Genomic DNA, 17,358 nt, shown 5'->3' with positions numbered 1-17,358 from the left:
AAATTCACAGGAACTGAACAAATCTCGGTGAAGTCTTGTGAACTTTCATTCGAGCACCTCTAGATTTATTACATACTTAACAACGATAAAGAAAACATTCCGAACACATTCGCAGAGGTGTGGCTGTTCCATGGATGAAACCAAATTTACTTGTAAATAAAAACGATAATAAATTTGGCTAATGTTGTCACCTCCTTCATTATGCGTTTGTTTCGTTTATTTATATGATTATGAACTTGAAATAATTTATGTTCGGCTGTGCGAAGCGAAAGAGAACATAAAACATGCAATATGTTACAAGTAAATGATCTTTGTTCAAAGTTACGTTCACAACACAGATCTACAGGTTGCATTAGCGGATACTAGTTTTACTCAGCTCGTTTCACGTGGTGGACACATGTGTTTTCGATATGCCGTATAATATTAATTAACATGAATAAAAGTTTCCTTTGTGGTGATCAGCTAAAGGAATTCACATATTGCTCTAACTGGATTATCATTATGATATTGACCAATAAAGGTAAGTATAACATATGTACACGTAGAAGCGCAATATCATGAAACACTGGTATACAAAACAGTTAAGATTTACTTTCACTTTCTGAAAAGTGATATCCCTTTGTCAGCATACCGTATTGTCATCTTTATTCAAATAAGCTTAATTGTTATCGTTAACTTTCCTATTTCAGGTGAAAGTTTCTGTCATTTATTTGCAAAAGTTATTTTTTCATTTGTCAGACTTACAATTATTGAATTGACCCCATATTGACCCTGTAACATTTTGTATTAAATTTGTGTATTAATTTGATAAGTGTAGAGACTTATTATGTTTAAATGAGTTATAATATAACAAGCTTCTTTTTGTTTAAATGAGTTATAATAAGGAGGAAGGGGTCTTGAGCATTACACATCCATAGGATGTGTGGATTATAAATATTTCTAGTGGAAATGAAGGCATGCTGCAGCTTTTTTCCATTAAATCCCCTACCCCATCATCACACACCAGTAATAGAAAAAGAGTTAATGAATGTAATTTTCTTTTGATTTGCTCATTCTCTTTTGTCAAGAGATACATGTACATGTGTATGTGTGAAGATTTATGACTCATGAAAATTTGTGTTTTTTCAGGTGGAAGGCTACATCTTCACAACATGTCTGACATCCGTTTCAAACGCCATTGTCTTTCGGGTTGATAACTTTATGTCGTGGTACAAAATAGCTGTGCGCCGTTTAATAGAACTCTTCTTACAAGGGAGATGATATAGGAAGGAAATCACAAAAAAAACTTTAAAAATATGTAAATTTTCTTCGAGGTTAAAGCTTTTAACTAACATTAATTATCAGCTGTTTTGTACAGAAAACGTGAGATATATCCCTGTTATCGGCGATTTATTCTTGTAAAGTCATCTGCAACATACGATCATAATATCTGAATGATTATCGATAAAGGTACGCAGATACAATATTTTCACTTAAACTACATGTATATATGTATGATGAAAAAAACACATAAGTACCGTATCATCGATTACGATCCCTTGAACTGATCCAAACTTCACAATGTAAAGCATTTGCACTAAAAGACTTGCAGTGAAAGCTAATGTATTTTAATTAAAATAGATATAGCTGGGTAGCAATAGTAGTGGAAGCCGGATTTGCAAGCCAAATGAGAGAACGACAGAATTCTGAAAAGGAGCATGTTTTTAATTACCACACGTACATTTGTATCACTATGGACATCTTATGTATGTATTAATAGGCGTATAGTTGTTGTTTATAATTGCCATTGTAAATAAAAAAGTGAAAGGCAATGCAACTACAAACATTTTGTTTTAACCCTTTAACCCCCAGAACTTTTCACAATTTACCAAGATAAAGTTATATAATAACAAATTGAATTTAACTTAATACTGGTTATATTTTTAATCAAATAATTATATATGGAATGAAAGACATTTTTTTTGCAGATTTTAAATTTGATTACAAAAAGTCAAATATGCGGTTGCCATGGCAACGTTTTGGGCTTAAAAATAATATTTTTTCATAGATTTTTCATTAAATAGTGGAATATTTTGATACCATATTGAATGATAAAGTAATATACAGAATATTCTACAGAAAAATACATTGTAAAGTATTATTGAACAGCTGTAATTCTAATCAAAACAATTTGAAACAACTTTTTTTTATGTTCTCTGCGCAACATTTGGCATTTTCTGATCAAAATAAAAGTAACAACAAACAATTGTAATAAAGTTTCAAAGTGTGTCTTTAGTGACCCAAAAAAGGCAATAACAGTCTACAATGTGGTATATAATGTTACCGACGATATATTTTTTTCTAATTATGCATTCTTGAAAATGCACAAACAATAGTTACCATAGCAACAAGACCACAAGCTTATTAAGGTATCTCAATAAAATTATTTCGTTATGAATACAACAAAATTCAAATGGAAAGAAACGAAGAAGTTTTATCAATTTTTCAAGAAAATCAATGAATAAAGAATTCAGCTTTGGTAAACAATAGAAATATGAAATACATGTACATAAATTAAAAATGGTTGTCATGGCAACAGTTACCAACACACAGTGATGAATAGTTTATTTCTTTTCAATAACATATTTAGATTATTTTTTAGATTTAGGTTTTAAAAATACATGGTACACGACAAAATCACATCTTTAAAAAATGCAAACCATCTGAGTGGATTAGATAAGTGCTTGTAGCCACCAAATAAAGTAAACGCGTATTATTTGAACAAAACATGCAATTAGAAACAGACATTTCATTATATATAAACCTATTCCATAAGCAAGTGATGATAAGTGTGATAGGCCTGAAAACAAGCTCCTCTACACAGATGTACATTACAAATGCTACAACCGAAAAAAGTGTCACTTCTTCTGCCATTCTTCTTGCACTGTTTGCATCTTCCTCGCGGTCTTGTCAACTTTGTGCTGATGTGCCGGTTGATGTTAGCAACACTTATACCTGCAACTCCCCTTCCACATGAAGGTGCCCGCTTTCTGCTAGAGAAATCACCAATAAGTTTCTCCGCGATAGACGAGTTACAGTCAACCATAGAGAAATGTTTTGTTGGTTTTCTTGTTCCTGGGGTTTCAAACCAAAGAAGGAATGTGTTGATCAGAGAAATTTCAAAAATATAGTTGACCAGATACTTCCAAAACTTTTTGGATGGACGGCCAACTGGACACTTGGATCTGTACTGTTGTGTTCTGTCTACACCATAGTAGTGTTGTTGGTAGTGCTCAACTGCAGGCGGGCGCTGAATGATGATAACACCACCACCCCGAACCCTTCTTTGAGCTGGGCCATCTCCGAGAGGGTCAGATGTTGTAGATGCAATGTGAACCTGAGATTAAATTTATATGAAAAATTTAATAAACCTGTCTTTTGGAATCATTTGAAAACATGTTTACTCTCGCAAATATAAATTTTTTGTTCACGTAAAACAGATAAGCACTGAACCTAGACTTTTACAAATACAACACCTATTTTACCACATAAAAACTACGTACAGGTATAGCATCATTCCATACGGTGGCAACAAGGTTATTATGTTGCATCTGTTCAGCATCTCCTCTCTCAGGAAGGTGTGGGTTCTTCAGCTGTGAGGGAAACCCTTTCCTGTTTGCCATTATAGTCCCACAACCATAAACACCGTAGGATTCAAGAGTTTGGAGAAGAGGAATAGAAGTGAAATATCTGAAGGAAAAGAAAACCAACAATATAATGAACTTAAGGTGGTATGGGACATCTGTCAATATTAATGTGGATTAAAATACATTATAATTCAACGGTTTAAAATTTTCAAATACTAGTTTTACAATATTTAACCAAAAATAGCTTTTAAAAATATTCTATCTGAAGAGTAAAAATTGTAAAATCCCCAGCAGGATTCGACCTCATGACTTTCAGATTCGTAGCAATCCCCCTAACTCACAGCGCTAAGCTATTAGGTGACAATATTGGGAAAGAAACTAGCTATGTACTTATATAATTATGTCTCCCCTTTCAAAGGGGAGACATATTGTTTTTGTCGAATTTCTTTTTCTTCTTCTTATTCTTCTTATTCTTCTATTATTGTAATGTTTCTTTTTCACTTTTTTTTTTATTCTTTTTTTTTCTTTACAATTTTTGTGCAGAAGATTTCTCGGAGATGGGTGGTCCGATTTTTGTCAAATTTTCAGCATCGATCTATTATCATCTAAACTTGATACGCTTTTTTTTATTTTGTAAAAATCACTTCCGGTTCGGACTTATCCGCCATTTTGTCATTTTTTAAAAAGTTCTTGTCCACACATTTTCTCAAAAACGAGCAAAGATAGGAAGCTGAAATTTTCAGGAATAATAGATAACATGAACATCTAGCCTCACGAGGAAAATTATTGTCCGGAAATTCCGAGTACGGAAGCTAGCTGGGGTCAAAATATAGGACACATTTTTGACGAATACTCCTTGTCCACACATTTCCTCAAAAACGAGCAAAGATAGGAAGCTGAAATTTTCAGGAATGATAGATAACATGAACATCTAGCCTCACAAGGAAAATCATTGTCCGGAAATTCCGAGTACGGAAGCTAGCTGGGGTCAAAATATAGGACACATTTTTGACGAATACTCCTTGTCCACAAATTTCCTCAAAAACGAGCAAAGATAGGAAGCTGAAATTTTCAGGAATGATAGATAACATGAACATCTAGCCTCACGAGGAAAATCATTGTCCGGAAATTCCGAGTACGGAAGCTAGCTGGGGTCAAAATATAGGACACATTTTTGACGAATACTCCTTGTCCACACATTTCCTAAAAAACGAGAAAAGAAAGGAAGCTGACATTTTCATAAATGATAGATGACATAAACATCTAGCCTCACGAGGAAAATCATTGTCCGGAAATTCCGAGTACGAAAGCTAGCTGGGGTCAAAATATAGGACACGTTTTTTACGAATTCTCCTTGTCCACGCATTTCCTCAAAAACAAGCAAAGATAAGAAGCTGATATTTTCATAAATGATAGATGACATGAACATCTAGCCTTACGAGGAAAATCATTGTCCGGAAATTCCGAGTACGGAAGCTAAATTTTAAAACTCAATGGATGTGTAATAATGACCTCAGACTAATTTTAAAACATATTATCTAAGTTGCACTTTAATTCTGCGTCTAATAAAATCGTTTTCAAAATGATTGGATGAAATTTAATTTTTTTGAAAATTTTAAATTGAATTAAATCGTAATAAAATGACCTCAGACTAATTTTAAAACATAATATCTAAGTTGCGCTTACAATTTTGTGTCCAATGAAGTCTTTCTCGAATAAATAAGATGAAATTTAATTTTTTTTAAAATTTAATTAAATCGTGTTAAAATGATCTCAGACTAATTTTAAAACATGATATCCAGGTTGCGCTTACAATTCTGCGTCTGATGACATCTTTTTCGAATTGATCGAATGAATTTTAAATTTTTTAAAAATTTTAAACTCATTTAAATCGCGTTAAAATGACCTCAGACTAATTTTAAAACATTATTACTAAGTTGCGCTTACAATTCTGCGTCTAATGACATCTTTGTTGAATTGATTATATGATTTTTAAATTTTTTGAAAATTTTAAAGGAAGTGACCATGAAAAAATTATCAAGGGCTCAAATTTGTCTGTTTGATGTGTATAATGATATCTGAAAACCGTTTAGACAGAACTTTCCTCAGTAAGAAGATATGCCACTTAGAATAACTAATTCTTGCAATCCATGAGCGCTGCCATATTGTTAAAATCATTACCTCCCTGCTGGGTTATCTCTAAGCATCTAAGAGAGGGCAGCACTGATGCTGACGCCAGTGAGACACATTGCATTTTTACACACGTTTAGTAATAGAGATAAAATGCCATCATCAAAATGTGAATTGAAACTTGCAATGGATGTAATGAGTTGTCATTTTTAAACAGTGTTTATGGAGGAAGATTTTGGATCTCAGAATGATGCATTCCCACCAGCAGTTAATGTGACATGTAACTAGAATGGAATGTCCGTGGATCAGTGTTATGGTGACCTAGTTTTTCTTACACTCGGGAATTTCTTGTTTATGAGTTTGAACATTATGTGTGCTACATAAATGAGCACACAAGGTGCATTGCTCAGCATCCTGACTTTTAAAAAGTGTCTCAGTCCTGTTATTCTTCTGACAGCAAAAACAGAACCGGTGTACATATATCATCAAGATCTAAGATAAAAACAAATCAGAAAAATTTCCAGGGCATTTAGGTCTAAATAAAAAGTAACGGTAAGAGACCATGGCCACAAAGAAAATGAAATTACATTTTTATATTAATTTAAATTGAAATCTACAAACAGCATGGAATGCCATGGTCTCATATTTCACAAATTAATTTATCTATTCATTTTTTGCACAAATCATATATATTTATCTGAGGTTCATTTATAGAAATGTACTATATCCTTGTCTTCTCATGACAGTACACAAAATTTTTCTTCACATCAAGGCATATTTTTTCTTGTAACTTTTATCAACTCTGTACATAAACACTGGCCTAGTTCCAACATTGACCCAGTCACCAGCAGCAATGTGGCTTATCTACGTCAGAGAACAGATGCATGCTGGGGAATAATGGATTACCTCCATAAACCTTTCACTGAGAGTGTTAAATTGATAAAATCTCTTGATAGAAATAAACAAAAAGGTAACAGACCTCATTTTTAAGCTTCAAAAGGCTTTTAAAATTAATTAAGCAACAATTAATTTTTTCGTGTTCACTTCCTTTAAATTTAATTAAATTGTGTTTAAATTACCTCAGACTAATTTTTAAACATAATATCTAAGTTGCGCTTAGAATTCTGCGTCTAATGACATCTTTCTCGAAATTATTGAATAAATTTTCAATTTTTTGAAAATTTTAAATTTTATTAAATCATGTTAAAATTAGCTGAGACTAATATAAAAACAAAACATTTAAGTTACGCCTACAATTCTGCGTCTGATGACATCTTTTTTGAATTGATCGAATGAATTTTAATTTTTTTTAAAAATTTAAACTCATTTAAATCGCGTTAAAATGACCTCAGACTGATTTTAAAACATGATATCTAAGTTGTGCTTAGGATTCTGCGTCCATTGACATCCTTCTCGAATTGATTGGATGAATTTAAAAATTTTCAAAAATTTTAATTTTATTTAAATCGCGTTAAAATGACCTTATGCTAGTTTTGAACCAAAATTTCTAAGTTGCGCTTACAATTCTGCGTCTAATGACATCTTTGTTGAATTAATTGGATGGTTTTTAAATTTTATGAAAATTTTAAATTTAATTAAATCGTGATTAAATTACCTCAGACTAATTTTTAAACATAATATCTAAGTTGCGCTTAGAATTCTGCGTCAAATGACATCTTTCTCGAATTAATTGAATGAATTTTTAATTTTTTGAAAATTTTAGATTTAATTAAATCATGTTAAAACGAGCTGAGACTAATTTAGAAACATAATATTTAAATTACGCTTACAATTCTGCGTCTGATGACATCTTTTTCGAATTGATCGAATGAATTTTAAATTTTTCAAAAAATTTAAACTCATTTAAATCGCGTTAAAATGACCTCAGACCTATTTCAAAACATGATATCTAAGTTGTGCTTACAATTCTGCGTCTGATGACATCTTTGTTGAATTGATTGGATAATTTTTAAATTTTTTTCAAATTTTAAATTTAAGTAATTCGTGTTAAAATGACCTTAGACTAATTTCAAAATATAATATTCAGGTTACGCTTACAATTCTGCGTCTAATGACATTTTTCTTGAATTGATTGGGTGAATTTTTTTATTTCCAAAAATTTTAAACTCATTTAAATCGCGTTAAAATGACCTCACACTAATTTTAAAACATAATATCTAAGTTGCGCTTTAAATTCTGCGTCTAATAACATCTTTCTCGAAATGATTGGATGAATTTTAAATTAAAATTTTTTTTTTATTTAATTAAATCGTGTTTAAATTACATCAGAATAATTTTTAAACATGATATCTAAGTTGTGCTTACAATTCTGCGTCTAATGAAATCTTTGTCAAATTGATTGGATGATTTTTAATTTTATGAAAATTTTAAATTTAATTAAATCGTGTTTAAATGACATCAGACTAATTTTTAAACATAATATCTAAGTTACGCTTTGAATTCTGCGTCTAATGACATCTTTCTCGAAATGATTGGATGAATTTTAAATTTTTAAATAAATTTGAATTTAATTAAATCGTGTTTAAATGACATCAGAATAATTTTTAAACATAATATCTATGTTGCGCTTAGAATATTCTGCGTCTAACGACATCTTTCCCGAAATGATTGGATGAATTTTAAATTTTTTGAAAATTTACAAAAAAATTAAATCATGTGAAAATAAATTATTGAACGGAAGACCCACTCGTTGCTCGCAACGAGATCGAATGAAGTTAGGGTTTTCTGTTTTCAACGGAAAACCCTTCTGTTATTCTACTGTTTCTTATTAGGGTCTTCCGTCTTCAGCGGAAGACCCTTCTATTATTCTATTGTTTCTTTTTCCCTTTTCTTCTTCTTATTCTTTTTTTTCCTACCGATTTTGTGCAGAGGATTTCTCGGAGATGGCTGGATTGATTTCGCTTAAATTTTCAATATTAACGTGCTTTTATCTAAATCTGATACCTATTTTTTTATTTTTGAAAAAACACTTCCGGTCAGAAGTTATCGTCCGTTTACGATTTTACAAAGTCAATTTTGTCTGTCGTGTTTCTCAAAACGAGTAAAGATAAAAGACTGAAATTTTCAGAGATAATAGATCTATCGTTTTACTGGTGCACCTCGGTCATGAGAATGTCCGCCGTCACTTCCGGTCTTCACCGGAAAGAAATTTGAAAAATTGAATTTTTCGACTTTTTTATTTTTTGAACTTTTTCTTTGAAATTTTTACACCTTATAGTGACCCTCTTACTGATTCAGAATATGTAATTTGTTTTAAAATCGATCAAGGCATTCTCGAGAATTTAAGCGTCAAAGTCATGAAGCGAGAATCCGAGTAGCTCAGTCGATAGAGTCGTGGACATGGCCCGGGCGACCCGGGTTCGAGCCCCGAGTGCCGCAAATTTTTTTTCTTTTTTTTTTGCTTAGATCTACGATTTTATCTTTGAAATGATAAGTTTAATCTAATCTATTCAAAAATCGGACAGAAGACCTACTCGTTGCTCGCAACGAGCTCGAATCTAGTTATTATTTTTTTTTTCCCCGCAAATTTTGTGCACGAGATTTCTCGAACATTTTTTGTCTGATTACTATGAAACTTTCAGGGTATGTAGATGATATTGATATCTCTAGACGTTTTTTTCAAATTTTTAAAATTCACTTCCGGTTATGAGTTATTGCCCTTTAATTGAAAATTGGGGGGTCTTTTGTCCAGAGTTGATCTCGGGAACTACAAAAGATAGTGGCATGAAATTTAGCAGAATTGTTGGTAACATTTTATAGTTTTGCTAGCATGAAAAGTTTGGCAAAATGTTTTTTAGTTTTTAAGCTATTTGCCGGTAAAGTATAAGGTTTTGGGGGGTCTGAAATTTTGTTGTTTTTTGTATAATAACCTTTAAAGTAAAAATATTTTGTTAATACATATAGAGCAAAAGTTGTTTAGAATAACGAGAGCTTTCATTTAAAATTAAGAAAAAAGGGCTGGCCCCTATAATTAGGGGTCAGCAGCTCATACACGTATTTTTCTGATAGCAAAAATCATTATCATTTAATGAAAAAAAATGAATTCAGTTATTGTTAATATATTAAATATGTCATTTGGTATCAAATTAAACAAGTTCTGTGCTATATTTTTTTCAAATTTCATAAAACAAATATGTGAGAATCGTACATGAACGAGTTAATATGTCTACAAAGACACACAAGCGAACAAATGCCACTTTAAGGTCCAGGCATTTACTGCATTACGTTGTGTTACGTCTTAGATAAATTGTTGTGATTCAATTTCATTTTTTTCATCTATATCATTTATGAATTCAATGAACACACATTATTTAAACGTTCTATGTGCAACTATTTGTCGGGGCGCCCCTGTATGTAACCCCCCCGCGCGCGCCGAATGTAAACAGTAACGAACGGCATTGTAGAAAAGAGAGAGCCGTAATGCAGAAGAGAAGTTGTGTATTCTTTCGGTGTATACATGCATTTTCAATTTACTGTGAAACATATGAACATGCACAGGGAACAATACTACATATTTGTTTAAGGAGGATATTTTTCTCGTGTGAATCGTTTACGAGGAAATTCTGACAGCCACACTTCTGTCGACGATCAGCCGTTGATAAGCTACGAGTAATAAAGGAGAAAAGATGGACATTAAAGTGTGTGATTTATGTGGATGTTACTGAAGAAGGTGAGGCTTTTACTCCTTTTAAAGTTTCTTGTTAACTGGTTAAAATTTAGTATATAGTAAAGATGTACATGTAAGTACGTGCACACTGTTAGATGTTTTTGTTATGATGTGGGTGTTTGTTTATTAACGTGTAATTTTTACATGTTTCATGGATGTTTAGACTCGCTCGAGGTTCATGGGGGACTGGAAAGGGTAACTGAATTTATCTATTTAAAAAAATAAAAAAATTGTGAATTTTCAACTCAAAATTCAAAGCAGGGTCTAATTAGAAACATATCATATATTCTTGTGCAGAAAACTCCAAATGTAGTCATGAATACCCTGTAGACATAACTTCGAGTAAATAAAATTGTATACTTCAGACTTCAGAGTTAAAACATGACTTTAATATCTTTATGATGCCGATCATTGTATCATTAGAGAGGTTTAGCAGACCAACGGGTACCCGGTACATGTACTTCTACATGTAGGTTACAAGCCTTTGAAAAGCAGTGAAGAGGAAAAGTTGCTCAGAATTATGTTTTAAACAAAATTGATTTTTTACGTAAATTTTAATTTTGCATTCTGGGTAAAGAAAAAAGATGTTAGTTAAAGGTAAAGTTAACTTGTACCTAAAATGAAGTCAAATTTGTTAAGTCGTACTTAAACACATTGTTTTTTTGTTAAGTCGTTCTTAAAATGGTTAAGGGTTTTTGGTTAAGTCGTACTTAAAACCATTCAGATTATGTTAAGTTGTACCAAAAATCATTCGGTTTTTTTTTTTATCTTTTTGTACTTAGGTTTCTTTGTTACTAGATTAAGAACTCTGCTTCTTAGACGTACTTCTAGCGTTGCTTTCGACATTAGCGGAAAACCCACTCGTTGCTTTGCAACGAGCTTTGCTCTAGTTCTTCTTATTCTTCTTCATCCAAATTTGTCCAAGCCGTAACTTCAATACCCTTTGACATTAAGACTTCAAATTGGAACATAGGTAGATGGTATTAAGAAGGAGTGCGCGCCACCAAAATTTTTGACCTTGACCTATTTTCTTTTTCAAGGTCAAGCGTTTTATAAAAAATAGAGTTTGGACTATAACACCTTAAACATACAAACTTTTAACTTGTATCATACATAGATGGTATATAGTCCAGTTGAACCTTACCAAATTTTTTGACTTTGACCTTAAAATTTTATTTCAAGGTCAAATCAGAAAAAACTTCACCTCCTAAATATTCTTTGACAGAAGGACTTCAAACTTTACACAAAGAACAATTATAATACACTGAGGTGTACTACTGATAAATATTTGACCTTGACCTTGTTTTACTCAAGGTCAACTTGAGAAAAAATAATTAAATTTTGTCTGGGTGGTAACTTAGATACCTTTTGACATTTAGACTTCAAACTTGGAACATAGGTAGATGGTATTGAGAAAAAGTGCACGCCATCAAATTTTTTGACCTTGACCTATTATCTTCTTCAAGGTCAAGCGTTTTATAAAAAATATAGTCCGGACCATTACACAAGACTCCTTAATCATACAATCTTTTAACTTGTATCATACATAGATGGTATATAGTCCAATTGAACCTTACCAAAATTTTTGACCTTGACCTTAAAATTTTATTGTTCACCTCCTAAATATTCGTTGACAGAAGGACTTCAAACTTTACACAAAGAACAATTATAATACACTGAGGTGTACTATTGACCTTGACCTTGTTTTACTCAAAGACAAATTAAGAAAAAATAATTAAATTTTGTCTGGGTGGTAACTTAGATACCTTTTGACATTGAGGCTTCAAACTTGGAACATAGGCAGATGGTATTGAGAAGGAGTGTACGCCTCCATAATTTTTGACCTTGACCAATCTTGTGTCTCAAGTTAATTCATTTTCTAAACTGTATCATATATGGATGATATCTAACATATAGCTGACTTTATTCTTTTTCACCTATTAAATTTGCCCCATATTACAATCCTTGGGGAGAAGGGGAGACATGTGTTTTTTTTGTATAAAAAAACAATACCCACTAGTTACACTTGGTTTTGTTGTTTATTTCGATAAACAATACGTCACAACATGGAAGTGTCCCATACAACCTTAATTTCAAAATTTTAATAAAATAAGATTAAGAAAAAGTCATATGACTGATGGACTGATTCTGATTTTTTATAAAGTCATTAAAAATATGACTCATTTCAAAATGAGACATCAAACTTAATTTAATAATCAGAGACAATATTTTACCCATTCCCATTTCAGTCTCGAGCAACTATGACAGGATAGAATGTAAACATATATAAATAATCCTCTAAAAATGGAGTACATGTAGTATGAACACGGTCCAGATTGTAATTCAAAACTTTTGCCATTGGTTTACATATTTGTCAATATAGCAGAGACATAGTAGTAGAGATATAGTAGAAGTATACAAAAGTTTTCTATTTCACAAGAACATAAATGTGTCACATTTCCTGCAAATAAATGAAGTAGCATTCAAACATTTCATGCATCTCTAGAAAAAGTTGCCCCCCCCCCCATCCCCAAAAATAAAAATTAGATAAAACACACAACTGAGAAACTCTGAAATTTTTATAACCTTTGTTCATAACAAGTCATTTTAACTTGCATATAAACAGACAGACATTCTGACAATAATTACTTTACCTATCGAAGAACACATGATGACCTTTCCACTTCAGTGGCTTGCATAAATGTTTGACGATTCGTTCCCCTAGTGATGGGCCACACATTGAATCATGTTTACCAAGATACACTCTGTAATCATTGGTGTAGCCACTTGTTTCACATCTCATCCATATCTACATGAAAAAAAAAGTTTCCATGTTATAACATTTATGATATTTATCGTTTCAATATTTTTTCAATTTTACATAAAAAGTGTCAGTAAACTTTCTGGGTTTTTTTAAATAAAACTTATAAAATATCTTTAAAAAAATAATGATCACTTAGGGATTCCAAGGTTTTGAAAAAAAGATATGAAGATTACAGAAGTTATAAATATTGAAATACCTTTAGACCGCGCTTTATTGGTTTTCCTGGCGTGTACTGCTGTGCATAATGGTGTCCCTTGTACCTGTAAGAATATGAGAATTGAATCATAATATAGGCAAATTTATACATTCTGGATAAAGTAATGTAGTAGGAAAGTAAGAATGAACATATAAATATAATGAAAATATATGGCTTGACTGGAAATCAAGGCCAGGACCCAAGCAGCTCTCACTAGCATAATGCTAACAAGTTGCGTTTAGAAAGCGGATAGAAAAAGAGCAAGGATGAAATGCCATGACATGTACCTTATCATTCCTTCATCTATACTCTGACACTTCCCTGGTTTGTAAAACTTCTGGAAATTTCCTCTTGTCATGTCGATAAGTGGTCTGATTTTATGAAGTCTGAAATGTAATAAAACATGTATCTTAAAATGTATTTGGGGAGGGGGGGGGGGGGGTGGAGGATTTCAACTGCAAGCCCACACCCCCTTTGGAAAATTCTAAGTTATATAATTCACATAGTAAAGTACCATAACTAAAAATAGATCTTGGAACCCACCCACCCCTTCCCTGGCAAACAGAATTTCTGCATCCGTGTATACATTTAATATACTTGTTCACTGAGTTACATGTAGTAGTTTTGTATTCGTTTTGAAATTTCGGTTTCAGTCAAAACTCTAAACCATGGTCCAAAACTTGACATGCCAAGACTCTACTAATACTGAACCACTGATTGTGACTTAGGACATGTCATTAACATTTGGTTGTTCATGTTATTTTCTAAGTGAAATAGTATGTGAATAGAAGTAAGCTATGAAAATCAAAACCAAATACAATATATATTACTTTCAAAAAACTTGAAGATAAAATGATCCAGTTTATATTTCATCGGGTTTTATTTTTACTTTTCTCCCTGTGAAATGCACGTGTTGGTTGGAATCACTCATACTGGGGGACCAAGTTTTATTACCAAAAGAACTGAATGATATAAAAATTGTTTCCAGTATTTGTTCAATGTGAATATTTTAGCACAAGCTTTTCTGTTTGCTAATATTTTTTTTTTTTTTTTTTTTTACAAATGTGTCTTTACAATCTTTACAAAAAATTAATAATAGCAAACAAAAATAAATCAAGTTCCCTCACAAAAAGAAATTAGTTTTGTATAAACCAAAGCAAAACCATGTATGATACCTGTCATAATTCGGTGATCCAGCAGGTGCTTGAGCCTGGTTGTCATTTATGTGCAGATACTGCAGCAATTTTTCAAACCTTGTTCTTGTCATGCATTTCTTGAAGCCTTCATTTCCTAGGAGAATGAAAACCAAATTATTAATTCTTAGGGGGCATGCGCGGATCTAGAGGGGGGGTCGGGGGGGTCCCGACCCCCCCTGGAAAATGAAAATTTATTAAATTTACATAGTAAAATTATCACGAAAATATGCCTCGGACCCCCCCTGGAAAAATTTTCTGGATCCGCGCATGGGGGGTATATTATTTAAATTTTCTCTTTCTGTGTGGCAGGTTGTTTTTGTGGTTTTTGTTATTCTATTTTTTTTTTCAATATAACTTTGTGTATTTTATATCGTACAAGCGGCTTTATAAGCTTAGTGAATTTCTTGCAATATATGCAATGCAAATCATATATTTTACTTACCAACAAATGGGTTTTCCGACCAGTACATATCGATGCGAGGTAACTGATTTATTCCCATAATGATATTCAGTCCAAAGAAAGCTTTCATTTCTGGGCTAGTTGTGGGGTACCAAATCGAATCGCGGGAACCTTTGCGAGTCATTTCCTGTTCTGCATATCTGTTCGTCTCCTGAGCCGCGGTTTCAAAGAAATCTTCGTTTATCATAAGATAAAAATACTTCAACAAGTCATTGTCAGGCAGTAAAGTATGATCTGGCCCTACTTGTTCAGTAAATGGTGCTATGTCCACTGGGTGGAGATCGTAAGACCAGAAGTCATCATCAGTTGCTTCTGATTGTTGGCTGTCAGGCTCCATTGATGACTCTGTCTGCTGTGTATCATCGTCACTGTCTGTGTCCGATGAAAATTCATGTTCACTAAATAGCTGGAGATCTGAACCCTCAGACAAGGTATCGCTATCGTCATCCGATGAACAGTTCTCCATTTCTACTCGGAAATCCCGCGCTTGTTCAATGTTTACATTGTAGCGTAGTAACGGAAAAGGGAGATAAATTCAACTTGTTGTGATCTCGGCAAAAGACTTCGTATTTTATAAAATGTTGACAAAATATATATGATTATAAGAAGCAGTTACTAGCTTGGTCCATTCTAGTTGTATATACAAATATAAATACGTAATGCAATCGATACTAGCCTAACGTTATACCGTGTGAATGAAAACTAAAAAATATATGTACAACAACGTAATACTATTGAACCCTGTTTATAATTTTGTTCTTCTAAAAACATCACATGAAACATGTGTAAAAAATATCAAGGATGTTATAAAAAGTGATTAATTACTTGTTTACTTAATAATTACGGGGATTTTTTTTATTTTAATCGGTGCTTTCGAGATGTAAAAGCCGCCCTTGTCCGACAATGCGCATTCAAAATGTAGAGCTAAAAATCATTTTAAATTTTAACTATGATTTATTATTTAAGTTATTAATCATTTTTCTTTAATTACTCCTGTTTTCCTGAGGATTTGTATTTTCTTTTGATATCTAGTTCTTTATCATACGATATAAAATAAGCGAGTAATTAAACTTTTAATACATGTATTATCAAAGTGCGTCCAAATGCGTCAATGGGGGTTAAAGGGTTAATGGGTTAAATATATATAATGCATTCATCAAAAATATAATTTTTCAGATTCAAACATTATTATAAGCACTACTAACCTTTTATCTACATATTTAGCATAGATTTGTTCCTTTTTTATATTTTTCTTCGTGATTTTTATAACTTAAAAAAACTGGTCCCAAGATATTTTAGACCATGTAGAATAAAGAAAGACGATTCTTAAACAGGATATTTCATACCAAGATTTTTGCAATAATTCAGTATTACTTTTAATTTTTCGATTTCATTCAATTTCTTTTATTCATCTCATTAATCAAGGAATATTTTTTTTTATATTTTAGATTCTGGTGAGATTTTATCTAGCAGTTTGCCTTAAAAAGAATTTTTTCAACTCTTTAGTTTCTTATCTATATGGATTCAAATAAAATTCATACAAACTTCATTTATGATTATTTTGTTGTCCATTTCTATAAAATTTTACTTTCATAAGAATTTTACAAGAGAAATGTTTAAAAATTTGACATATTAGGGGTTATTTGGAACCTGACTGATATTTTAAAAATTCTCTAGAATATAGAGTATTGTACTTTTTGGTCTATTATTGTTGAACACTGAGCCTATTATTTTTAATTAACAAGAAATATTAGTATGCTTCCTTTTTATAATAGAGAACCAGTAAGCATTTGCATAATTGTTTAGAACTTGTGCCATTACTGGTATTGTTTTAGTTTGATTGCAATATTTTTAGTTTCTTATGTTTGATATTGTATGCACTTTTCTAGAGTTAAATTGTTGGCATGGTTCCTTAACGCAACAAAGAATTAGTGAGTTTTAGTATGATGGCAAAGTTATGGTTATTGTTCATATTATTCCATGACACAGTAAAAACGCTGTTGCCTGCAATTAAGAATGTAAACTATAGACAAATCAAGAGGGTATTTCGTCCCAAGAGAATACCTGTTCATGGTGATTATAAAAGGAAAAAGCAGGATACATGTATTTAAATGGTCTTCTGTTTGGAAAGAAAGATCCTTTCAATCGAAATTGTTACTATAACGAAGTCTTCAATTAGGGATGAAAATAACTGATAAAAGGAAATATGAAGGTAGAGACAATGAGGATGGAGAAACAT

The 17,358-nt window shown here is 31.9% G+C and overlaps 1 protein-coding gene across 2 annotated transcripts; it reads right to left on the bottom strand.

Annotated features, from left to right (window-relative positions):
* Nucleotides 1–1,376: 1,376 nt before the first annotated feature.
* Nucleotides 1,377–17,334, bottom strand: LOC128167712 (piggyBac transposable element-derived protein 4-like). 2 transcript variants are annotated; one of them, XM_052833586.1, is made up of 7 exons: nucleotides 15,102–17,332; nucleotides 14,639–14,753; nucleotides 13,751–13,849; nucleotides 13,464–13,527; nucleotides 13,098–13,252; nucleotides 3,543–3,729; nucleotides 1,377–3,376 (listed from the first exon to the last, which is right to left on the bottom strand). In XM_052833586.1, exons 1-7 carry the CDS (start codon nucleotides 15,583–15,585, stop codon nucleotides 2,804–2,806), a joined length of 1,677 nt encoding a protein of 558 aa, XP_052689546.1. In that variant the 5' UTR covers nucleotides 15,586–17,332; the 3' UTR covers nucleotides 1,377–2,803. The 2 variants fall into 2 exon arrangements, with proteins under 2 accessions (XP_052689546.1, XP_052689547.1); XM_052833587.1 differs by lacking the exons at nucleotides 1,377–3,376; nucleotides 3,543–3,729 and adding an exon at nucleotides 3,753–4,829 and having other exon boundaries at nucleotides 15,102–17,334.
* Between the last annotated feature and the right edge of the window lie 24 nt (nucleotides 17,335–17,358).

Source organism: Crassostrea angulata, chromosome 10, assembly GCF_025612915.1.
Source record: "Crassostrea angulata isolate pt1a10 chromosome 10, ASM2561291v2, whole genome shotgun sequence".
Taxonomy (NCBI): domain Eukaryota; kingdom Metazoa; phylum Mollusca; class Bivalvia; order Ostreida; family Ostreidae; genus Magallana; species Magallana angulata.
Note: the sequence above shows the minus strand (reverse complement) of the source record. Positions and strands in the feature narration are given on the sequence as shown.

Bases quoted from the DNA above. Each gene is read 5' to 3' on its own strand.
- LOC128167712 (XM_052833586.1), bottom strand. From the start codon at position 15,585: ATGGAGAACTGTTCATCGGATGACGATAGCGATACCTTGTCTGAGGGT. The intron at 14,754-15,101 runs GTAAGTAAAATA...TCATTCTCCTAG, and splicing joins GTCGGAAAACCCATTTGTTG to GAAATGAAGGCTTCAAGAAA. The intron at 13,528-13,750 runs GTACATGTCATG...ATATTCTTACAG, and splicing joins ATAGATGAAGGAATGATAAG to GTACAAGGGACACCATTATG.